The following is a 24,743-nucleotide window of genomic DNA, read 5'->3' as shown; positions in this document are numbered from 1 at the left end:
ATCCCTCTTTTACCTTCTTTAAGAATAAACGTCTAGTTTTCTGCCTGGGTGACCTAGTTGCTTCTGAAAGAGCCTCTCGTCCAGTTCTGCTCTTTTCAACGTCATCTTAGCCAGACTTCCAAAACCTCCCAGCACCCCCACACTGTGCTGACCGCTGTGAAGTCTGAGCCCCAGACCACAGGAAGTTGGTTTCTGCCCCTGCCCCCAGCTGCTGACTAAAATTGACCTTTCTTGGGTCTTTTGCATCAGTTCCCACCTTTCTTTCTGCTGTCTACCTTCCCAAATATTGCTGTCACCTCTTTTCCTATTATAGTTGTCTTTGTGACTTGTATTTAAAAAAATAATAAAGCCCATTTTTGTTTTAGTAAGGTTTCTGGAGGGAGATGAGATAAATATGTAAGTTCACTCCACCATCTTTAACCAGAGATCCCCCCACTGAAACCAAGCATATCTGTTAGCGGTGAGTTGAAAAGGCCTCTTCTGGAGATACTGAAGAATTGCTTTCTTGTCATTGACTCACGAGGAACAAAACTGTCTAAGACCCATAATTTGCCACACCTTTTGGACAGCCTCCTTCTCCATGCAGGTCTAATGGTGAGGGACACGCAGGCAGAGGTGTGCCGGCGCAGTTACCTGGGTAGTACGCTCTCCCCAGGTGGGAAACTGGAGGGTCCACGATTTCCACCCTGGGCTCTATATTGATGATCCCTGTGTTGTTGTGGGTTTTTCCCTTCTGTGAAGCCACTGTTGGCTTTATCTCATTCCTCACGCCCAAACCTTTTGTACAGGATGATGAGAGCCTGAAGTACCTCACACACGAGGAAAAGGACGTCCTCCTGTTTTTTGAAGAGACAATTGATTCCCTCGAAGATGACTTTGAGGAGCAGGTCCTGTGTGCCGGTGACGCCCAGTGGCACTCTCCGAGGTCTCTGGAAGAGAGCACTTCCGCTCCCTCCGAGCCAGAGGATGTCGTGGACTTGGTGCAGCCAGGCCCTGGAGCCGGGGAGCCTGAGAGCCTTGGGGAGGTGAAGGAGACCACAGGTGAGGACAGAAACACCCTGACGTGGCTCCTCGTGTGGTGCCAGACACAGAGCCCTCCTTTTTCTCATGGTCTCTGTGTTTCTAGCCTGTATGGAAGCTTGTGAAGCTTGTGGGGCTGATCAGATTTTTTGTAGGGTGGAAGCATCCTCTCTGTAGTTTGACTGACCAACCAAATAGGTGTTTTCATGGCATATTAGGATGACAACACAGGAAGGGAAATTCCAACAGGGTGAGAATAAAGAATGAGACCAATCGGTTGAACAAGCAGATTGCATGTGTGGATAAAAGAAAGAAAGGGAACTGGAAATGGCTTCAGGTAACAATTCCATTCTACAAAGAAAACATACAAAAGACTAGTACTTTAGCCCTTGAGGTTTAATCTCCACTCTTGTGTAAGATTATACCCCTATTCCGAGGTGGGAGTATTTGAACTGAAAAGTCAGCTGGTTTAGGAAAACAAAATCAATCAGAACAAAAATTCAGCTCAGTATCTATTGTGTCAATTTTGCTTGACTCAGGGTGACGTTAGAGGAGAGCTATGCTTTTTGTCCCTTGAGTCCTGTGACAGAAACTGAGGGACATGAGCAAGGAGAAAACTTTCTTCTAGTTTTTTTTTTTTTTTTTTTTTTCTGGTTGGAAAGAATATTGGAAATGTGGGTAGGGGGTTAAGAACTGAAAAAAGATGAGGGAAAAATAGGAGGGGAAATATCTTTACCTTGCTGTCTGCAAATATTGCCACTTGTCACATGCCTCTAGAAATATATCCCCCCCACCTTAATTTTTTGTAAGCAATGCTGTGTATGACACAGAATTTCACATACTATTGATTTTATGTTCCAAATATGGGGCTCAATTTTCAAAGAAGAGACTTAAATATGAATTTCCCATTTTTATCACACTTCTCTGAAGAATAATTCCTAAGATAAATTTGAACCAGCTGATCTTTAAAACACGTCAGATCGTATAATTGTGCTAAGGAAAACACTTTTTGACTGTAAGCCATTTACCCATCAATTCTCTAACATGATGTTTTCATCACAATTTTAAGTACCCATTCGGGGGCAGGTATTGTGTGAGATTCTGAGGATACAAAGATATATACATGGTTCCCAATTTTGCAGCAGATATGAGTGCAGAAAAGTGTTAGGTGATCTATGATCAGGTATGTTAGACTATATTAATAGTAAAGGTTCACAGGATGGCATAGTAACCTCTGTCAGAGGCTGTCGGGAAACATTTCTATTTCTGGAGGAGAGGGACACATCCAACTATCCTTTACCTAGAGGATCTGAGGGAGGGGTTGGTGGGTACCACAAACTACCCCACCTCCTTTCCGTTTGTAAAAATCCCCTATAACGCAAGGTGTTGTTTCCTCCTGGTACATGTCTCAGGATGATGGCTCCTGTGCGTCCCAGGTACTGACTGCTTCTGGCTGTACTTCTTTTATCCTGTGATTCTGAGAATCGTACTACCTTCTCTTTCTCTAGTTCAGGGGCTGTAGAAGGAGTTTAGTAAGGAGGTACTGTTAAAACTGGTATTACATCCCTTGAGACCTTTGTAAAGTCAGTGGAAAGGAAAGGTGATGCATTTATTTCTACATATGGCTGTAGCTTATGAGGATTCTTGCTACTTTTCAGGGGCTGTCCCTTTTGGAAAGGAAGACCCCACTGACCTTGAACGCAAGAAAGAGGATGCAGAGAAGTCTCCCCCATCAGACCCCCCAGGGCCTGAGGCCCTGCCATCTTCCCCACCTGCCTCACCTGCAGCAGCTCCAGCCCACCCTAGGAGAGAGCCCCCCACTCCTCCTGCAGAGCACCCCAAACTGACCCGCTCAGTCCCCACTCCTCTGGTCATCGCCCAGAAGATATCTGAAAAGCTGGCAGGGAACGAAGGGCTTTCACCCACATCTCCGTCCAAAGAGGGCAGGCCTGCAGAGTGGAGGACGCTGGCTTCTCTGGCCCCTCGACACGGAGACCACTCACCGTGGCACCGACATGCGGCCCAACCAGCACCCAAGATCCACCGCTTCCCGAGCAACATCAGCGTGACCAACAGCGCGGGGAAGGACTTCAATAAGACCATCTCCAAGGCCGCAGTCAATGTGCAGGAGCGCAAAGCCCAGGTCCTGGCCAACATCAACGGTGTCTCCTTCCTCTCCGTGGGGGAGACAGAGGACCGGGCCCAGAGGGGCGAGCCCACCGAGCAGAGAAGCGTCTCTCCCGAGCAGAGCCAGCCAGGCCCGGCCCAGGAGGCGGTCCCCACGCGAGAAGGGGCCCGCGGCGCCCAGCAGTGCAGAGGCGTGCAGACAGAACAGCCCCTGCCGCTGGCCAACGGCTTCCAGAGCATTCACGACGTCCTCAAGAGCCAGGCCGGGCCCTTCGTCTCCACCGGGAAGACGGTGACCTTCCGTCCGGACCCGGCCCTCCCCAGCAGACTTGAACCCCAGCAGCCAGACTGCGGCCAGGCAGCCAGGAAGCGGTCAGGCTCGCTCCCCAGGGCTGTGGGGTTCAGACCCCAAGGTATCACTGTCCAGTTCTCTGGCCGGGGCTCCACAGAGGAGGCCCGCCGGGAGGCCCTGCGGAAGCTCGGCCTCCTGAAGGAGAACTTATGATGGAGTGCGAGTGGGCGCCGGGGAAGGCAGGGTGGCCTGGTACGCAGAGCCAAAAATGGACGTGCACATGCGCACAGCGCAGCTGCAAAGCCCCGACTGGGTACCCGGTTGACGACTAGATGAGGGCCTGGGAGTCAGTAGACGAGCTGTCCCCCTTCCATTCTGCATCCGAGCTGGGACAGCCTTCCATGTGAGAGGGCCCGCACCACATCTTGTCTTCCCTTTTCTGAGAGCTCAGAGAATAACCTTGAAAACCTACAAGTTTCTATGATTTGTAAATGCCATATGTTTTTTGGATCTAGGAGGAAGGGGATTTGGGTCTGATTTTTTTTTTTTTTTTTTTTTTTTGCTGTTATTGAGTCTCTGATCTAACCTTTAATCCCCGAATGCATGAGAGGAAAGCCAGTGTAGATCTCATACTCGTTTCCCTAAGAAAGGGAACTTTCCCTTCTTTTCAAGAAAATAAAGAAGTGCTTGTTCAATTTTCATAGTGTCTTAAAGTACTGTTTTGGTCTTTTGTTAGTTTTTTAAAGGTGAAAGACAGTATGTTAGCCTGAGATATGCCTTTGTTTCTTGATAAAATTTGGTTTGCCCAGTTTTTTTTTTTTTTTAATTGAAAATTAAAGCCTTTAGAGTATGATTTGCTATAATATTGAGTTATGGGAATGGTATGTAAGGGTTCAGTTTGGAAAAGGGGGTAATTTTAAGAAAGTCTTATCAAACTACAGAGTCTTTGTTACTAGGAGATATGCGTATGATCATGTACCGTGTATATACATGTACATAACATGTTTATAGGGACATATATACAGATATAGGTGGTATGCACACACATTGTTACATATATATTAACTTCTTAAAACCCTGTTGCATAACTGCAAGATTCAATCACTTCCTATTCTTTTGATACACAAACCATCTCAGTGTTGAGATGATGCCACAGAAATTGTTACTTCTTAATCAAGAAGTCTTTTAAGGACACATCTCCATAACATTTCAGTGAACTAAAGTGCTTTTTCTTCAACAATGTGTTCTGGTCCCAATTAAAGTAATAATCCAAATAAGCTTCCTACTAAGCATGAGAGTTCATTTTTTTACTGAAAGTTTTTTTTTTTTTTTAGTGAAATATACTTTTTGTGTGTGTATGAAGTACACTTTTAAAGATGTCATGCATCACCTAATTTTAACCTAATTTTATCACGTAATTTTAGTTTTGCATGTTCCAATGCTATGCTATGCTAAGTCACTTCAGTCATGTCCGACTCTGTGCGACCCCATAGACGGCAGCCCACCAGGCTCCCCTGTCCCTGGGATTCTCCAGGCAAGAACACCGCAGTGGGTTGCCATTTCCTTCTCTAATGCATGAAAGTGAAAAGAGAACGTGAAGTCGCTCAGTTGTGTCTGACTCTTAGCGACCCCATGGACTGCAGCCCACCAGGTTCCTCCGTCCATGGGATTTTCCAGGCAAGAGTACGAGAGTGGGGTGCCATTGCCTTATCCTGCATGTTCCAAGGTGACTGGTAAACAGAAGGAAACAATAGTCTTAACAGCCCGCATGTTCTATGGGCAAGATCTCAGGATGAATTTAAAAGGGAAAAAGCAGCAAACTAGGTTATGCAGCATGAAACTGGTTTTCTCCCATACAGTGTCTCCCATGCTGAGTTGTAACCACCAGCTTTATTATCAAAACTATTTCAGGCTGGAGTCTAAAACCTCTAAAAATAGACCAGGAAGGCACACACTTGAAAGTCACAGTCTTTTGTTGTATGTCTCAGCCACTGTCACAGAATCTGTTTCTTTCCTGTTGAGTATTATTTAAACTCAGACTTCTAAATGTGCTGTGAAGGGTGTTTTTCATAGTATCAATTTGCCTTATAAGTTACATAAAATGATTGTAATGTTTTCCTTAGAATGACAGTATTTAGTGGCTCACCTAGCTCTTGTCCTCCCGAAATAATCTCATAGATTCTCGATGGTCTTAATTTAAATAGGTGCTTTGATTTTACAGGTTTTTAAAAATAGTTTTGTTTTGCTTCTGTTTATGTTGGATTTGTTTAAAGCATTCTTGGGGGCTGTTATTTCCTTTTTATAAAGCAAGATGCCATGTTACACAGTATTTTAAAATGGCTTACATTTTTAAAATCTCTTATATTTGAGGATTCTTTTTTTCTTGTCCTATGACTTCATTGTGATTAAAACTTGACTATATGTTAGTATATTTGTTCTCATAATGATATTTTTGAAAAATAAATTTAGAGATGTCTCTTAAGTATAAGCAACTTTGTTTTTGCCTTTTACCCTTATTCTCAGGTATTTTCTTTTAAGTGGTTATATTCTTTCCTTCTGTTTATTCATAATGTTTTCTAGCTACTTATTCATAATTATACTGACTTACTCTGGCCACTTCGTGCCCAAAAGCCTAGCAATTAAAGCTGTATATCTTGTACAAGGCTCAAATTTTAGCCACTAATGAATTAACCTGTATTTGTATGTATCATCTTAACAAAAACAATTCGTTTTCTGAGGGGCATTTGTTTCCTTCCCATAACTCTGTGATAGGACATCCTTAAAGGATCATCTTCAAGGGAATTTTAAAGACCATATTTCAAAGCAAACTTGTAACAAAAAGGAAATATGAATCCTAAGTGCTCAGTTTTTTTTCAAGTGATGCTTGTAAATCAACCCCCATTTTAGTCCCCATTAAGATAAAGATGAAACTCTTTAAGTTAATACTTAAAAGCAGGGAGTGGGGGGATTCTCTGCTTTTAGGCAGGTATGTTCAAACTGGCAAACCAGAGTCATCTGCAAAGGGTAATACCCTGCAGTTTCCAGGATAAGAGTCCAGCGTCCTCCACCTCCTCCAGCTCTATTGGCTAGTGTGCATGGCTTATCTTCGCAAATTTGGTGGAAATGTTGATCTTTGCTTTTGTCTGCCCGGGGTCATTCCCCTCTTATAAGGCTTGTGGAGGAGAAAAGGCAGAGGTGGGAGTATCCCTCCTGTGTCTCAAGTCTCTCAAGACCAGAGGGCTCAGCTGGAGCTGCTGCGTTCTTGCTCTCTCTCCCCCTCCCTCTCCCCCCGACAAGCTGACTTCAAACTGACTTCAACAGGTTTCTTCACTCAGAGTTCCTATTGGGTGGCCTCCAATGTAGGCTCCCCAAGAGTTTCATAGAATTGATAAGTCAGGTCTTATGAAGGAACCCTGAAGACTGATTGAATGTTTTATTTGTTTTTAAAAAATTAGAACTGAAAAATGCCATTTGCAGGAGCATAGACGGACCTAGAGATTATCATACTAAGTAAGTCAGACAAAGGCAAATACCATATATCACTTACATGTAGAATCTAAAACACAACACAAATGAACTCATCTATGAAACAGGAACAGACTCACAGACATAGAGAACAGATTTGTGGCTGCCAAGAGAGAGGTAGGGTGGAGGAGAGATGGACTGGGAGTTTGGGATTAGCAGATGCAAACTAGTATATACAGAAAGAATAAACACCAATATTCTTCTGTACGGCACAGGGGACTATATTCAGTATCCTGTGAGAAACCATAATGGAAAAGAAAAAAAACTGTTCTCTTTGCTGAATTCCCACAGCTCTGGCTATGAGAAATGTGACCATTCAGAGGATGTGATAGGGGTGCTTTTTATGCAGGTGATCTAAGAAATCAGTTCTTTCCAGAGGAATGGAGAAAAACAAGATAAATATAAAAACGATTTACTTTTATCAAGAAACTTTTCCTGAAACGTTTGTCACCGAGTCGACATGTTCTCTGAAGGAGCCGAGCGAGCTGTTTGGTGTTTTTCTTCCCTCCCCGTGAACCGGGAGGAAGGGGAGGCTCAAGGGGAAAGCTCACCTGTGAGAGGCTTATGTTTTCATTGAAATGACAAGTCACCAAACAGGTTTTGTTTCTTCTCTTCACAAGAAGGCTCTTTTTCCCTGCTTCAAAATATGGGGAACAAGTTCCCATATCCTTTCCTAATCTACTCACTGGACAAGCCTGGCTTTCAGATATCCGAGAAAAGAGAAGGCAGGGCTGTCAGCGGCCGTGGCCTGGGGAAGTCGGAGCCCTGCTTGGCCCCGCAGAGAAGAGAGGCGCTTGCATCGCCTGCTCACTGACCGCGGTCCTCTCCCGCTGGCCCTCCTCCGCCAGAAGCACCTTCTTCTCTAAGAGAAAAATCGGTGTCAGGGAACCAACCCACCTGTCCACGAGCAAAGTTTGGGCAACAGGAGGATGGCTGAAGGGCACTTTTCAGCACAAAAACCTCCCAGTCCTTTCAAACTGTCTCTTGACTCACTCTTTCCTATACATTTCAAATTCTAAGACTCCAGAAATGCTAATCGCTGCTATCACCAGCAGGCTCAACTGTCCTTCTAGTGGGGCACTGATGATCCCAGGTGAGGCTGCCCCGCTCGGTACAAACCTGGCTGTGAATGATGCTCTTTGGCCTTGCTTCTTAGCATCGAGACAGCACAAACCTTTTGTTCAACAAGCTAAAAGAGGGGTGACATGGTGGTTTCCAGAAATGACCTGAAAAGCCTCAATGACAAACAAACCCAGTATTCTCTGACCTTGGTTGGGAGCACCACATGTCTCTAAGGAGCAGAGGGTGCCTAGGGAATTGGGTGACCCTGGGGTGCTCTCTGCCCCTGAGTCCTTGGCAACCCCTTACATCTGCCTGCCATAGTCCCCCATGAGCCCACCTGCTTGGGGTCACACTGGCCTCTGAATCAGGAAGACTCACCCTGCCTCCTGCTTAAGTTCAAGGAGGCTTTTTTAATTCTCACGGCTTCTTCGGGACCCTTGAGGCCAGCTACTTCCCCAGTTGAGCAGGACTGCTGAAGCTCAAGGAGCATTTTGAAAACCCACCCTAGTTCTGTGGAAGCCCCAGGTTTACTTTCTGGGTGTGGGAGCCCCTAGCCTGGTGGGATAGGCTCAGAGTTCCATGACTGCCCCCACCCCACACTGCCCTGCCTGCCCCCAGCGCAGGCAGCAGTTGTGACCGTCTGACTCGGGCCAGAGGTAAGAATTCACATTTGGAAGCCGAGGTTAATGGAACTTAGTCATTGATAAACAGGTCACACTTCGTAAACTTCCACCTCTGAGTATTTGTGTGTAAAGCAGAGCTGCCAAGGGCAGTAGTAACCTAAGTTCTAGAAATACCTTTAAGGGGTGGGGCTGAGTCAACAGGGACTCTGAGCATCCAGGAAGCCAGGAGCTCTGAGGACGTGTGTGCCCGAGGGCTTCTCGGTGGCTGGCTGGCTTCCGCCCTTGGCATCCTCTGACATTTTTGTGAGGTTAGACTCCCTTTGAGCACTGCGATGTGCGTAAGAGGCCTGCTCTTATTACTAAAAATGTGTTCAGGTCTCAGGGGCCCTTAAAGACATTATATAATTCCTCATGGGGCCACATCCCTGATAAGTCATAGAGATGGCCCTGCTACAAGGTCCTCTTCGGCTTCTAACTATTTCTACTGTACACCCATTTCTGGGACTGTTTATTCAGTGTCTAAGCATTTTAAATTTTGGGGAAATAACCTCTGCCTTGTGAAGACAATTTCAAAGAGCAGGAAGGTACGGGGCGGGGGTGGGGGGTGGGGGGCGGGGGGACCTGTCTGTGCAGGACACGTTGTAGCCGAAAAGGTGTCTTGCCATCCTTGGTTTCCAGACCCACAGTTCCAGGCATGCGTGACTGAGCTCTTCTCAGCTCACAGTCCATGTGTTTGTGAAACTCTGTGTGTGTGTGTGTGTGTGTGTGTGTGTGTGTGTGAGTCACTCAGTCATGTCTAACTCTGTGAACCCATGAAGCCCGCCAGGCTCCTCTATCCATGGGATTCTACAGGCAAGAATACTGGAGTGGGTGGCCATTTCCTTCTTCAAGGGATCTTCCCAAGCCAGGGATCGAACTAGAGTCTCCGGTATCGCAGGCAGGATCTTTACCGCTAGCACCACCAGGGAAGCTCGGTGAAACTCTGTAAAGCTCTTTATTTATTCTATCTTAAAGGCCAAATGAACCGAATGAAAATGTTTAGAATGTGAAGAGCTGCCTGGAACTTGATTTCTTTGTTGTGAAGCTTAGGAGCTGACCCAGGTGGTACTGAATGCAACAGACACAACAGGTGGTGCTAAGCATCATCACTTAGTCCTCCCAACCTTGGGCTCCTCCTCTCCTTTCCACAGGGCCTCGTGGGGGCCACTGGCTGCACACTCCCTGCTTCCCGAACCTTCTGTGAAGCCATGAAAGCTGTGCCAGCCAATGTCGTTCACTCTTCTTTCTGTCTGCTTCCCTCGTACAGGGCTTCTCCCCTCACCCCCTGGCCTGCCTCCTGTGCCCAGCTCTCATGAAGTCTCATCTCTGATTTGGACTGTCCTCATGTTTCCGCCAACAGTGCCAGGGCTTGTCTTTGGGGATGAAAAGAGAGACAAGTAAAGCCTTTGGAAGTTAGGCTTGGGGGAAAGAGTGGGCCAGTGAGCTGCAGAGGACTTGAAAGAGGAAAAGGAAGGCAGAGGGTGGCCCCAGTCTCCCTGCCTCCCTGCCAGCCCTACTGGGGGTGTCTTAAATCACCACTCGTGACCCCTGCCTTGGGGGATCCAGTTCAGAGCAGATCCTTTGGCTGCATCCCTCCTCCACCCTCCCTCCAGACTTGGTTCTGGAGCCTGGAATTGCCAGGGGGTGGTTTCCAACACCCTTGTGCTCAGGACACCCACGCACGCAGCCGAGTGAGTTCACTGGGGAAACTGCCCAGTCTGCTCGCTGGCAGTCCTTTGAAGTCATGGTTGTTACTGGAAAGGCAACCAGGCTTCAGAGGAAAATCCAGGACCTGGCTCCATGGAGCTGGAGTGCTGGGGCAGGGTGAGGCAGGGCAGCTGCCCACACTTGCATTTGGCCTGGCCCCTGCCAGGGGCCACTGGCTCCATGGCACTGAGGTGGGACTATTTCACCATCGTAAATTCCCAGCCACATTGCAGTTGGGACACAGCTGCAGTGCAGATTGAGCTGGTGGTCCCTCTCCAATCATGTCTTAAGTTTTTACACTTCTGCTGATATTTAAAAGCGTCATTGTTGAAGTTTCTGTCTGCATTCTAAGGAGATGTGCCGCTCTCAGAGAATTGAAGTGTCTCCCTGCCTTGGGAGGGTCTACACATCACCTAATAATTTTGCTATTGTTTAAATTATTTTTTCTAAATTTCTTCTAGGAATAAATGCTTTCAGGGACAGTTTGGTGCCATTTTATAATCACTCGATTTGATCTTTGAAACCAAAATTTTTTCTCATCTCAATCATCCACCTCACAAAATCTTGATTCCAAAAACCATTTGCTGTTCTAAAAATCAGATCCACCTTCAAAGGTATATTTTGCTCTAAGTGTATCATTCAACTTCCACACTGACTCAGGCCACCCTTTATAAGGGGCAGACACAGCTGACAGGACTGAGCATGTCTCGCAAAATCAGTTCAGTCAGTTCAGTCATTCAGTCGTGTCCAACTCTTCATGACCCCATGGACTGCAGGACACCAGGCCTCCCTCCATCACCAACTCCCGGAGTTTGCTCAAACTCATGTCTATCGAGTTGGTGATGCCATCCAACCTTCCCATCCTCTGAAGTCCCCTTCTCCTCCTGCCTTCAATCTTTCCCAGCATCAGGGTCTTTTCCAATGAGTCGGCTCTTCACATCAGGTGGCAAAAGTATTGGAGTTTCAGCTTCAGCATCAGTCATATGAATATTCAGGACTGATTTCCTTTAGGATTGACTGGTTGGATCTCCTTGCAGTCCAAGGGAGTCTCAAGAGTCTTCTCCAACACCACAGTTCAAAAGCATCAATTCTTTGGCACTCAGCTTTCTTTATGGTCCAACTCTTACATCCATACATGACTACTGGAAAAACCATAGCTTTGACTAAATGGACCTTTGTTGGCAAAATAATGTCTCTGCTTTTAATATACTGTCTAGGTTTCTTGCAAATAGAAGAGAAGAGAACTAAAGAAGCTGTGAGAGTGATCCCCGAGGCAAAGAGCTCTCACAGTACAGTTCTGCATGGCCACAGAGATAGTACCATGAGAGAGTTCCACGAACTGGGAACTCATAGCACTGAGACCCGACTGAAAACAGAAACAGCGGTTCACAGGAGTGTCAGTGGCCATCTCTGTGGAGGTGTGCAGACACCAGGCAAGCGCTGTGCAGAGGAAAGTGACCGGGATCGCACCCCTGGCAGCCCTTCCAATTCTGAGATTTCGTGACGGGCTCATATACGCAGGAGTTGTCATTATCCTGACCTGGCCCAGCCCTGCAATTGCTGTGTGACTTACGCTCCTTCTCTGAGCCTCACTTTCTTCATCTGAGAAAATAAAGGGGAACCGTAATCACCTAACTGGGTTGTTGTAAGGACTGAATGAGATCACACGTGTTAAGAGCCACACACGTCACGTGTATGCCTGGCACACGCCATCGTTACTGTCATGAGCAGCACCATCGCCAAAAGCACTACCACGAAGGCCAAACGGGAATTCCTATACAGCCTTCCACAACGGCTCTGTTCAACCCCAGCAGTCTGGAGGGGTGAGCAGGTGCTGGTCTCACAGCCTGGTTCAGTCTCTGCCATTCACCACCGTCCCGTCCCCAAGTGCAGTCCCGTGACTGCTTCAGCAAGGAAGCGAGTTTTAGATTTAAATTCCACTGCCTACTGAGAAATAGGGTTTTGCCACTTTCTAAAAATAGGTCTCCAGAGTTTATTTTCCTTCTCCAGGGCTGGGCAGGTCTGGCTTCCTGCTTAGATACACATAGGAGGACTCCCCATCCAGGCTCACACTTTTCCACGTCTTCTGTCCTCTGCCCGCAGAGCTCCTCTGGGAGCTGGGCTCCCCTGCAGCCCCCCTCCCCGCAGGGCCTCCTCCCAGAGAAGGAAGTGCCCAGCCCAGCCATGCGCCGCAAGGCTCCAGGGAACACTGGGGGATTGTGCAGCCCGAGCCCCTTGGTCACCATGGGGCTGCCGGGGAGGAAGTGCTTGTTCTGAGTTGCTGGCTGGCCGGGCTGGGCCCTCAGACTTTCCGTCCTGCCCATCACACTCCCAGCCATTCCCCGGGGAGGGCAGCGGCCTCACCACCAGAGCTTCCAGAGCAGCCCTCACGAAGCAGGTAGGATGACCCAGGCCCCAGTTAAACCTGCCCCAGTTAACCCCCTGGACGGCCCCTTCCTCTGCAGCATCGCCTCCACCCTGCTCCACATTCTAGGCGGATGGGGCCATTAGTCCTTCTTCAGCTATTTTACAGCCTCTGTTGCCCCAGCCAGTCTCCTTCTAGGATGGAGTGGCAGACCCTCCCTCCAAGAAATGTCCTCCTGGCCCCTTCCTCTGGAACTGGAGCCCCGCTTCCTCCAACCAGACCCATCGTCACCTTCTCAGCACTCCCAAGGTGGTGGAATTTTCTTCCCTTTTTTTTTTTTTAATTTTTGGCCATACCCTGTGGCATGTAGGCTCTTAGTTCCCTGACCAAGGATCGAACCCATGCCCCTTGCATTGGAAGGCAAAGCCTTAACCAGGGACATCCCAACATGGTGAGGATTTTCAGATGCCACCCGATACCTCTAACCTAGGGCAGTCTTCAATAGGAAGACCTGGGCTTACATTCAACTTCAGCTCTCACCAGCTCCATGCACTTAAGGTACTCAGGTGAGAGACTCTGAAAGACCAAATGAGATAATGGGTGTGCAAAACATCCAAAGGTGGTACGAGCAGTGTAGTCAAAAGCAGTGGTTCTCAAAGTGTGGTTCCCTAACCGACAGAATCACCATCACCAGGAAACGTGTTCGAAAGGCAAATTAGCAGTCATCTCAGATCTAATGAATGAAGAACTCTGGAGATGGGACCCCAGGAGTCTGGTTTGAGCAAGCCCTCCCTTTGATTCAGAGGCCTGGGCTAGAAACAAAGAACAGGCCCCAACTTCTAAGATGCACAGATGGGGAAGTGAGCAAAGATGCAGAAGAGATGCACGACTGTGATATCCTGAAGCGTGGGGACCATCCCAGTGCCTGGGGTGGCATCTGGTGCATAGTAGGTGTTCAGTGAGCAGCTCTTACATAGAATGAGTGTGTGAACATGAAAAGACAGGAGGAGCTCTGAAGTCTTCCAGTGAGGATGTTACTTTTAAATTTTCAAAAGCACAGATAATCCTGTTTGAGGGAGGGAGACAGAGACAGAGAGAGACAGAAAGATTAGTAGACTCGGGCCACCGTCTTGGCCTCACCCAGAACAGCCCTGGGGGAGAGGGTCTGTGAGAACCCTCACCTAGATGAGCGGCCAGGCCACACTTCCTGCATCCTCGCCACGTGGCCTTGGGGCCTCCCACGAGCGGATCAAGTGGTCACATGTTGGCCATGATTGCCATGCACCGATTCACCTGACAAGTATTTGAGCACCTACTATGTGCTGTCCCAGGGACTGAGGAGACAGCCGTGAGCCAGGCACACCCAGTGCCATCCTCCCAAGCTGGCAGTCCAGGGAGGAAAGAGACAAGGAAGCACGGTAACTACGAGAAGGCAGTATTACAAGGAGGAAATCCAGGGCCAGGGAGAGACGAGGGGGCAGTGACGGGGTAGGTGGCCAAGCTGATACTTGAAGCATACACAGGAGCTCGTGAGACTGCAAGGGGAGTGGTGGTCTAGGCTGAGGGCACGGCCAGTGCAAAGGTCCAGAGGCAGGTCGGGACTAAAGCGGTTAGGAGGGGAGGGCACTGCGAGGGGCTGTCAGTATCCACAGTTGCTGGTATGAAACCTCGAGTGAGGTGGAACTGCAGAGCAGGGGTGCAGCCCCTGCCCACACAACTCTGTGGACTAGCAGTCATTCAACAGACATGCCAGCACCTTTCCTGACACCGGGAACAGAGCAGATCAGAAACAGCACAACACAGACCTCGCTCGCGAGAAGACGGAAATCACGCAAAGCCGAGGACGGTGCTTGCAAGAGAGGCAAGTGCAAGGATGGGCAGAATGCCTGACGAAGGAGTGGGGCTGAGGACAGTGAAGGCGCTGACATCACCAGGCAGGAACACGCCCAGCCCTCACGTCACCCCTGCCACTCAGGGCTCCGGCTTCAACCAGATGGTCCCAGAGTCCTGCTTTGCACTAAAAGAAAGAGGAAATCACCAAGCTCTCACAGGAGGAACAAGACGAGACAAGTACTACACTCTGCTGTGCTGATCCTCTCCTCTGGGCACAGACTCTACTGCTCCATCCAGGTTCCACCACACACAGGATGCGATGCTGGACTAATACCAAACATTCTCCATTACACTACACATACTATACAATACATGCTCCACTATCTAAACAGCCTAATGCCTAACACACAATCCACACTAAATAAATGTTTACGGAAGCTAATGCCTCTCCAGCAGACAATGGGGAACTTTATTTCCTCTGCTTGGCCTTTGGGGACTGTGAGATAAGAAGAAACATATATTGATTTCTGCTATATTGCTTCCTGGGCTTCCCAGGTGGCGTTAGTGGTAAAGAACCTGCCTGCCAATGCAGGAGCTATAAGAGACATGGGTTTGATCATTGGGTCAGGAAGATCCCCTGGAGAGGAAATGGCAACCCACTCCAGTATTCTTGCCTGCAGAATCCCATGGACAGAGCAGCCTGGTGGGCTACAGTCCATGAGGTCGCAAAGGGTCAGGAACAACTAAGTGACTTATCATGTGTGCATATTGATTCCTAAAACCCATGGAATTTCCTGGGTGTCTTTTGTTCTAATGAGGAGACTCTAGGTGGGCTCCTGGATCTAGACCAGTCACCAGAAAAATCAGGCCATGATTAGAAGCTTGACATTTTCAGCACCACCTTCCCTATACCCACCTCCCCCATTCTCCAGAGAGGGGAGAGGGGCTGGAAATGGAGTTAATGATCAATCATGCCTACTTGAGAAGCCTCCATAAAACCCCACTGTGGGGCTGGTGAGCTGCCAAGCCGGTGAGTACAGCCATGTACTGGGAGGGTAACACCCCCCACCTCCACAGGGATGGAAGCTCCAGGACTCAGGACCCTCCAAGACCTTGCCCTCTGTGTCTATCAAACTGCTTGTTCATCTGTATCCTTTATCATATAAGAAGCTAGTAAAGGAAGTGTTCTGAGTTCTGGGAACTGTTCTAGCAAATACTCTAATCCAAGGGGAAGAGGTCATGGAAAATTCCAATTTGTAGCCAAATCAGAGAGAAATCATGGGTAACCTGGGAACCTATGACTCGCGATTGGCATTTGCAGAGGGGATGGGACTCAGCCCTCACACTGTGGGCTCTGATGCACTCGCCAGGAAGGCAGTGTCGGGATTGAGTTGACTTGTAGGACACCCAGCTGGGGGTGCAGAGAATCACTTGATGGGAGAACTCCCCCCACACATCTGGTGTCAGATGTGCTGAGGGTGGGGACAGTGTGAGATACAGGGGGACACAGGAAAAAAGAACTGAGGCTTGTCCCAATACAGGGCCCAAGTTCTATGCCCTGAGAAAGTCACCTGTAAAGCTGCTTCTCTCTCTGTCCAAGCACCAGATCCATCCAGATAACTCAGAGGGGACGGGTAAGTCCCAGGCCAGGAGGGAGGCTTTGGGCAAAAGGTCAGTCAGGCTAATGACGGCTAATAGATCCCAGACACCAGCTGAACCTGCTGATCCTCTAACGAACAAGCAGGTCTGGCAGGTGTGCCTGCAAGCTGGCTGCCTCTGGGAGCCTCCCCGTGAGGGGGTCCCAACCGATCTTCCTTGGAAATAGGGTTTTGAACAAAACTTCCTCAGATTCACAGTATTTCTGAAAAAGCTTTTGGGAGGGGAGAAACCCCTTGGGTGTGGGAGGCAGGCACTGTGTACAGTGAACATGAAGTTCGAACCTGGCCAGGCCCCGCTGCTAAGCAACTGCTCAACCCTCCAAGTCACCTCCCAGGGCTCCATCGCCTCATTGTATTAGTCAGGATAGATCAGGCTGTGCTGCGCTAACAAATAAACCCTGCAATCTCAGCGGCTTACCAAAATAAAAGTTCCTTTACTCAGAGTCACTTTATGGGGGAGGCATCCCTCCTTGTCACATGGCTTCAAAGTCAGGGACATCTGGTCTCCATGGGCCCCGAGTGGGGAAGGAAGAGGCACCTGGAGGGTCTTGTCTGAAAGTGGCTGACATCACCCTGCCACATCACTGCCTGAACTCATCGGGGGAATACAGCCCCTCCCCAGGAGGAGGAAGCGCACAGAGGTGCGTCCTTTACCGCTCAGCCATTAAATCCATGGAGTCAGTCATCACATTTCGGGAGGGGCCCCTAACGTGTGCCAGGCATTATGCTGAATGTAGAGCTACAGAGACGTCCGTGTCCTCGTTGAAGTTCAGATGTGTGTCAACGTACAAACTGGTGCAGCGTTACAGTCCTGCGGGGGCAGCAGAGAGGCATCACGCCCAGCCTGGGCGAGGGGCGGGCAGTCTTGAGCAAGCAAGCAGTCCACACCAACTCTGAAAAACCGTGTTTGCTGACATATACACGCTTGTGTTTTTGAGAAATGTAACTGATGTAAAGGATGGGTTACACACGATTTACAAACAATGCTTAAAATACACAATACAGGCTCACCTCAGGGATATCAAGAGCTTGGTTCTAGATGCCAAAATAAAGCACATATGGCACTAAAGTGAATCACGTGGTTTTTTTGGTTTCCTGGTACATATAAAACTTATGCTTACACTACACTGTAGTCTATTAAAAGTGCGCCAGTGTTATGTCTAACAAACGATAGTAAAGTGGAAGTGTTAGTCGCTCAGTCGTGTGCAACTCTTTGCCATCCCATGGGCTATAGCCTGCTGGGCTCTTCTGTCCATGGAATTCTCCAGGCAAGAATACTGCAGTAGGTAGCCATATCCTTCTCCAGGGGATCTTCCAAACCCAGGGATCGAACCCAGGTCTCCTGCATCACAGGTAGATTCTTTCCCACTGAGCCACTAGGGAATGGGTATACCTTTATTGAAAAATACTATAGTGCTAGAAAGTGTTACCATTATCTGAATCTTCAGCAAGTCTTAGTCTTTCTGCAATGGAGACATCAAAGATCACTGATCACAGATCACCCAGAACAGATACTATAATAATAATAATAATAATGAAAAAGCTTGAAACATCATGAGAATTACAAAACCGTGACACAGAGACAGGAAGAGAGCAAAGGCTGTTGGAAAAATAGCACTGATAGACTTGCTTGATGCAGGGTTGCCCCAAATCTTTATTCTGTTAAAAAAAAAATAAAGCAATATTTGCAAAGCACAATTGAACAAGGTCTGCATATAGTCCACACCGTAAGGCCCACACAGCCAGATGGTTCCCATAAGACATGCTCACTGGTTTTGCTAAACCCTTCCACTCAACCATGATTTGACAAATGAAGTTGCACCCCCATCAGTTCTTTCCCCATATGTGATCAGATAAACAATTTCTCACTTTCATATGAGATACATTTATTAATTATACCACACAGCATGTGCGATCTTAGTTCCTCAACCAGGGATCAAACCCATACCCACTTGCTTGGAAGGTGGAGTCTTTATCAGTGGACCGCTGGGGAAGTCCCCATACATACTTTTTTGATCGGAGTAACTTCTTGACTGAACCAGATAATTGTTCTCAAATGCTAGGAAATGGTCCCTCCTTTTTCTGTGTTAATCAAAAGTGTCATGGATATGGACACAGTAAGCTTTTAAGTTCAATCTACTTTATTAACATTTTCTCTCTTTCATATACTGTTATGATACTCTTCTAAAGTATCGACAACCAACAAGACAATAAATCCTGCCCTGGTGTATAGTGCTTGCCAATGTGGATGGTGTTATTACTCCCACAGTAGACAATCCCCAGCTGCCCCTCTGATGTCACTGAAGACACAGATGGGAACAGAAATTCAGGAATCAATGAGCCCATGGTATTCCCATGAAACAAATAAAATGGACACGTGGTGGTTTAGTTGCTAAGTTGTGTCAGACTCTTGCAATCCCACGGACTGCAGTTTGCCAGGTTCCTCTGTCCATGGGATTCTCCAGGTGAGAATACTGGAGTGGGTTGCCATTTCCTTTTCCAGAGGATCTTCCCAACCTGGGAATCGAACCCTTGTCTCCTGCATTACAGGAAGATTCTTTACCAACTGAGCTATGACATATATATTACCAAAAGCATAGAAAACAGTAATATAATGAGCAACTGATGGGTTTAGAATAAATTGTAAGTTTAAGGTGATGACAGCTGACCTGAAAAATTCCTGAAAATCTAACAATCAGTTCAGCAAACCAGGAGAGGCTGGCTCTAGCCCACAACAGGGAGCTGGTTAGGGGAGACAGGTCTGAGTGGAGTGAAAGCAAGAGTTGCTACTATTTCGGCAGAAAAAGGAAGGAGGAAGGTGCAGTCCTGGCGAGGGCGTCAGTTGAGCATGCAGGCATGAGACGCTGGTGGTGGAGCAGGGTGACCCACAGCTTCAGTCACTAGGACTGTCCCCTTGGATTTTCAAAAGTGTCTCGTTTGGAATGAAAATGATAACAGGTGAAGAACTGCAGCCCTTTGGGTCCCCAGGTAACTAAGCAGGACCCTTTGGGGCCTTCCCAGGACAGACACTCTCCCCACTACCATGCCTCTTGTTTGGAGAAAAAGTTTAGCCTCCTAGGCCTTCTCCAAGTTCCAAAGAATAAATTTAATCTGAGAAGTGAGAAAATTCAGAAATAAAGGAAGACAAAATAATAATAGTTGAGCAAAAGTCAAGGGCCTTTAGTTCTTCCTCAAGGGCTACAGAGAAGATCCTGAGCCTTAGCCTGTGAGAAGCTTGGCAGAGACTGAAACCCCCACCAGGTGGAAGAAGTGAAGTGTATGCTGACCATAAGCACATAGACCCCAGACTCAACAGAACTAAAAGGCTGATGATGGTGACCCCTGATTTCCTTACCACCAACCAGTCAGAAGAATGTCCACGGGCTGACTGGACACCCTGTGACCCAGTCCCTCACCCTGTCTTCAGAACTGCTCCCTGCAGACTGTCAGGGAGTCTGGGCCTTTGGAACATTAGCTGCCTGCTCTCCCTGCTTGATACCTGCAATAAACACTGCCCTTCCCTTCACCACGCCCTGGTGTCAGGAGACTGGCTCTGCTGGGTGCAGGTGAGCGGACCTAAGTTTGGTTCAGTGATGCCCAGAACCTTGGCTTGGAACAAGAGTCAGAGAGGAAGGTGGCAGAGAAACCAGGTTAGAGGAGGAAGCAGCAGGGAGGAGATGGTGGTGGGGAGTGTGGAGGACACATTCTGGGGAGCTGGGATGACAAGGGAAGGCGCGGGGCTGGCACCCGGGGAGGGTCTCTGATGGGGAGGAGCTGAACCCCAAGCCTCCCAAAAGGGACCCTGAGTCAGCACGCCTGCTCCTCAAGCTTGGCCTCACCTATGCTGGCTGGGGAAGAAGAAAGGAAAAGCAGGTGAAATTCAAGCGTTTGAGCCCCCAGCTTTCTGAAACAAGGGAGAGGTGGGCAGGATGGTGGGCAAAAGGGGTGAAAATTTTCCACATAGCCCCTCTCCTGTAGGTGGCTTGGAATCCCCAGGGCAGCACCTCTGAGGCTGCCTTTGTGGTTTTTTCCCACAAGCCAGTTAACATCCACCTCACTTTCTTCCCAGCTACGAACCCTCTCAAGTGTCCAAACCCTCACCCCTCCCAAACCCTCCCGGGCTCTCATTTTCTCCCCATGTGGAGCTAGGGGGTGGCTGGCCCTCCTCTGGGGACGCAGCCAGGAGGCTGCACAGGGCCCGGGCTGAGGCTCCCCCACCGCCGGGGAGCACCGGGTGTGGCAGGAGCAGGCCAAAGCGCTCTGGGTGAGCAGCCCAGGACAGATGGTCCCAAATCAAAATGCTCTGAAACCTTAGAGTCTTTCAACCCACCCCTAAATAAAGCAAAGAAGTCAGGGAACAATCTTTGGCCTTGAAGCAAGAGGGTAGGATCAAGGGCTCTTCAGGTTTTGGGACATGTGACTTATTTTAAAAAATAAGTCTTTTTTAAAAGAGAGCGCTTATTTTTAAAAGACAGAATTGAAGTGCTGTCTGGGGACTCTTTCTGTGACTCTCTCTGTGTACACAGATGATAGAGTTGATAGATAGACAGGGAGATAAATAGATAGACAGAGTTGATAGACAAATAGACAGACAGGTAGATAGACAGATGATTGTTGTTGCTCAGTCGCTCAGTAATGTCTGCCTCTTTGCAACCCCATGGACTGCAGCACATCAGGCTTCCCTGTCCTTCACCATCTCCACGAGCTTGTCCAAACTCATGTTCATTGAGTCAGGATGCCATCCAACCATCTCATCCTCTGTTGTCCCCTTCTCCTCCTGCCTTCAATCTTTCCCAGCATCAGGGTCTTTTCCAATGAGTCGGCTCTTCACATCAGTTGGCGAAAGTATTGGAATTTCAGCTTCAGCATCACTCCTTCCAATGAATATTCAGGACTGATTTCCTTTAGGATTGACTGGTTTGATCTCCTTGCAGTCCAAGGGACTCTCAAGAGTCTTCTCCAACACCACAGTTCAAAAGCATCAATTCATTGGCTCTCAGCTTTCTTTATGGTCCAACTCTCACATCCATACGTGACCAATGGAAAAACCATAGCTTTGTCTAAACAGACCTTTGTTGGCAAAGTAATGTCTCTGTTTTTTAATATGCTGTCTAGGTTGGTCATAACTTTCCTTCCAAGGAGTAAGCGTCTTTTAATTTCATGGCTGCAGTCACCATCTGCAGTGATTTTGGAGCCCACCAAAATAAAGTCTGTCACTGTTTCCATTGTTTCCCCATCTATTTGCCATGAAGTGATGGGACCAGATGCCATGATCTCGGTTCTTTGAATGTTGAGTTTTAAGCCAGCTTTTTTCACTCTCTACTTTCACTTTTATCAACAGGCTCATTAGTTCCTCTTCACTTTCTGCCATAAGGGTGGTGTCATCTGCATATCTGAGGTTACTGATATTTCTCCCAGCAGTCTTGATTCCAGCTTGATGATTCCATATATCAGCAGAGTATGATGTACTCTGCATATAAGTTAAATAAGCAGGGTGACAATATACAGCCTTGACATACTCCTTTCCCAATTTGGAACCAGTCCATTGTTCCATGTCTAGTTCTAACTGTTGCTTCTTGACCTGCATACAGGTTTCTCAGGAGGCAGATAAGGTGGTCTGGTGTGCCCATCTCTTTAAGAATTTTCCAGTTTGTTGTGATCCACACAGTCAAAGGTTTTAGGGTAGTCAATGAAGCAGAATTATATGTTTTTCTGGAGTTCTCTTGCTTTTTCTATGATCCAATGGATGTTGGCAATTTGATCTCTGGTTCCTCTACCTTTTCTAAATCCAGGTTGTATATCTGCAAGTTCTCAGTTCACATAATGTTGAAGCCTAGCTTGAAGGATTTTCAACATTACCTTGCTAGGATGTGAAATGAGTGCAATTATTCAGTAGTTGAACATTCTTTGGCATTGCCCTTCTTTGGGACTGGAATGAAAATTGACTTTTTCCAGACAGATGATAGATAGATAAACAGAATTGATAGAGTTGATAAGAGTTGACATAGATAGAGTTGATAGGTAGGTAGATCCAGAGTTGGTAGAGTTCATAGACAGATAGGAAGTCAGATTTGAAAGATAGACAGACAGACATATAGAGAGAGTCCATATATATATATGGATGAACGTATTTACTCCTCATATCAGCCCTGTGGGGTGAGGCAGGTACCACTGGGGGAAGTTGAGGACAGCATGGCTAGGTAACTTCTGGAATCTCGCAGCTGGTAGTCATCAGAGCTGAGGTTCAAGCCCAGGCCGTCTTGCTCTCCATGACACTGACCACTTTCCCACACAGGGTCCTGCACTGGTCATTTCTCACCCTCTAGGGCTCACAGGAGCTGGGAGTCATGGTCCATGTGACCTTGGACCCAGGGCAGGCCAGGCAGTGGGGCCCGCAGGTCAGACAATCTCGGAGCCCCTCTTTAAGGCATAGACTACAACACGATGTTGACTAATCATACAGGTTTTGGAAGCAGCCGGGCCAGGAACAGCCCTGGGTTTTCAGCTCTACTGGCCTCGTATAAACAAGCCTCTGCTCTGGTGGTCTCTGGGGCTGTCAGTCTCTGATTATCTGTGCAAGGGATCCTGGGATTTTTCTGTCCACCGGCACCTTGCATATCTCTTCTCTAGGAAGAGGAATGATACTCCAGGAGGGGAAACCATAGCGGGGTCCACAGGAAGCCCCCAAATCCCCAGGCACCCCCTCAGCCCACTTCTGAGACAAGGGCTGGGATCTGGGGCCCTTGGGTGGGGCACTGAGTGCAGGCTGCTTTGAGCCATGCAGGCTGGGAAGCTGCTGGCCCTGGGCATGCTTTCAAAGGCATGAAGAGCTGCGGGAAAGCTATGGAAAATTTCCTGCCCAGACCTGAAGCTGATGGGATCATTAAAACGTAACCCGTCCAAGGCCATGCATGGGGCCTAACACACAGAGGGAGAAGAGGCCTAGCGACCCCTAACCAGAGGAGCCTGGTTAAAGTTAGATCAAGGAGAGTCTTGTCACCATTCATTCTCCACTAAAAAGAGTCAGAGCTCTGGGGAGGAACAGCTGATTCCAGAGCTTGGGACCAGAAACCACAAGATGAGCCCAGAACATATGCTTGTGCTAGAAAGGGAGGAAGTACTCAAAGAATGGTGAGGCTGTGTCAAAAAGACAGAGCCTGGTCTTAATGGGCTCCCAGAGACCAGATCTGGGATGATCTGAGCATCAGGATAAATAATGATAAAAATGAGTCATAATCCACTGGATGAAACAGAAAACCACAAGTCCACACATATGTTAATTGATTAACTGTGTTAATTAATTTACCCAGATATTTAGAATTATATTATATGGTTAATAAAAATATTAACCATAATTAACTGTTTTAATTAATTTACCCGGATATTATAGAATTATATTATATGGTTAATAAAAATATTAACCATAATTATATTTGATGCGTAATTGGTTACTTACATAGTTTCAAAGTATTTCTCCACAAAACACTTACTAATTAGAGACAAAAACTCACATCGGTGGAGAAACTTGGCAGACAGACCTTAATTAGGAATTAGTTCCATCAGTGACAGAGCAAAGAGAAAATTGTGCCATGAGAACAGGTACCACTTCCGTTCCTACCAAGATTCAGACCCTGAATCTAAGCACGAGGCAATGCCAGAAAACTCAAATTGAGGGACATGCTATAAAAAATAGTGTCTGTGATGCTCAAAAGTGTTGAGATCATGTAAGCCAATAAAAGACTGAGGGGCTTCTCTGATGGCTCAGTGGTGAAGACTCCACCTGCCAATTCAGGGAACACAGGTTTGATCCCTGCTCCAGGAAGATTCCACATTCCATGGAGCAATGAAGCCCATGTGCCCCAACTACTGAGCCTGTGCTCTAGAACCCAGGGGGCTTCCCAGGTGGCACTAGTGGTAAAGGATATGCCTGCCAATGCAGGAGACATAAGAGATATGGGTTCGATCCCTGGGCTGAGAAGATCCCCTGGAGGAGGGCATGGCAATCTACTCCAATATTCTTCCCTGGAGAATCCCTTGGACAGAGGAGCCTGGTGGGCTATAGTCCATAGGGTCACAAAGAGTTGGACACAACTAAAGCGAATTAGGCAGCCCTGGAGCCTGGGAGCCGCAGCTACTGAGCCCCTGTGCCCTAGAGCTTCGTGTGCCGCAAAAAGTGACGCAATGAGCAGCCCATGCACCATAATTAGAAAGTAGCCCCCCACTCACCACCAAGAGACAGCCCTGTGCGGCAATGAAGATGCAGCACAATCAAAAACAAACAAATTAACTAATAAGGAAATAAAACTTTTTTTTAAATAAAAGACTGAGAAATGCCTCCCAGGCAAGGAGCCCAAAGAGATGTGACAACTAAATGGGACACAGGATCCTGCGTCCCTTTTGCTTTACAATGGACAATTACTAGGAAGACTGGATGGTAGAACAGGGCAGACTGACTTCATTTGATGGTTGTGTTGGTGGAGAATATTCTTGTG

General features: G+C 47.7%; 1 protein-coding gene and 1 long non-coding RNA gene across 3 annotated transcripts in view; both read left to right on the top strand.

Moving 5' to 3' along the window:
- Positions 1 to 4,140, top strand: part of PROSER2 (proline and serine rich 2) — a 40,861-nt gene extending 36,721 nt beyond the window's left edge. For both annotated transcript variants that reach the window (XM_006077738.4, XM_044928239.2), the window contains exons 3-4: positions 789 to 1,041; positions 2,679 to 4,140. In XM_006077738.4, the coding sequence (XP_006077800.2) occupies positions 789 to 1,041; positions 2,679 to 3,652 (1,227 nt within the window). In that variant the 3' untranslated portion in view covers positions 3,653 to 4,140. The remainder of the gene's footprint in view (positions 1 to 788; positions 1,042 to 2,678) is intronic.
- Positions 4,141 to 12,497: 8,357 nt separating this feature from the next.
- On the top strand, positions 12,498 to 17,368 carry LOC123329269. Its single transcript, XR_006544659.2, has 3 exons — positions 12,498 to 12,793; positions 15,671 to 15,741; positions 16,712 to 17,368. It is a non-coding gene; the product is annotated as an uncharacterized LOC123329269 (long non-coding RNA).
- The last annotated feature ends 7,375 nt before the right edge of the window (positions 17,369 to 24,743 follow it).

The sequence above is a fragment of the Bubalus bubalis genome, chromosome 14, assembly GCF_019923935.1.
Source record: "Bubalus bubalis isolate 160015118507 breed Murrah chromosome 14, NDDB_SH_1, whole genome shotgun sequence".
Lineage (NCBI taxonomy): Eukaryota > Metazoa > Chordata > Mammalia > Artiodactyla > Bovidae > Bubalus > Bubalus bubalis.
Note: the sequence above shows the minus strand (reverse complement) of the source record. Positions and strands in the feature narration are given on the sequence as shown.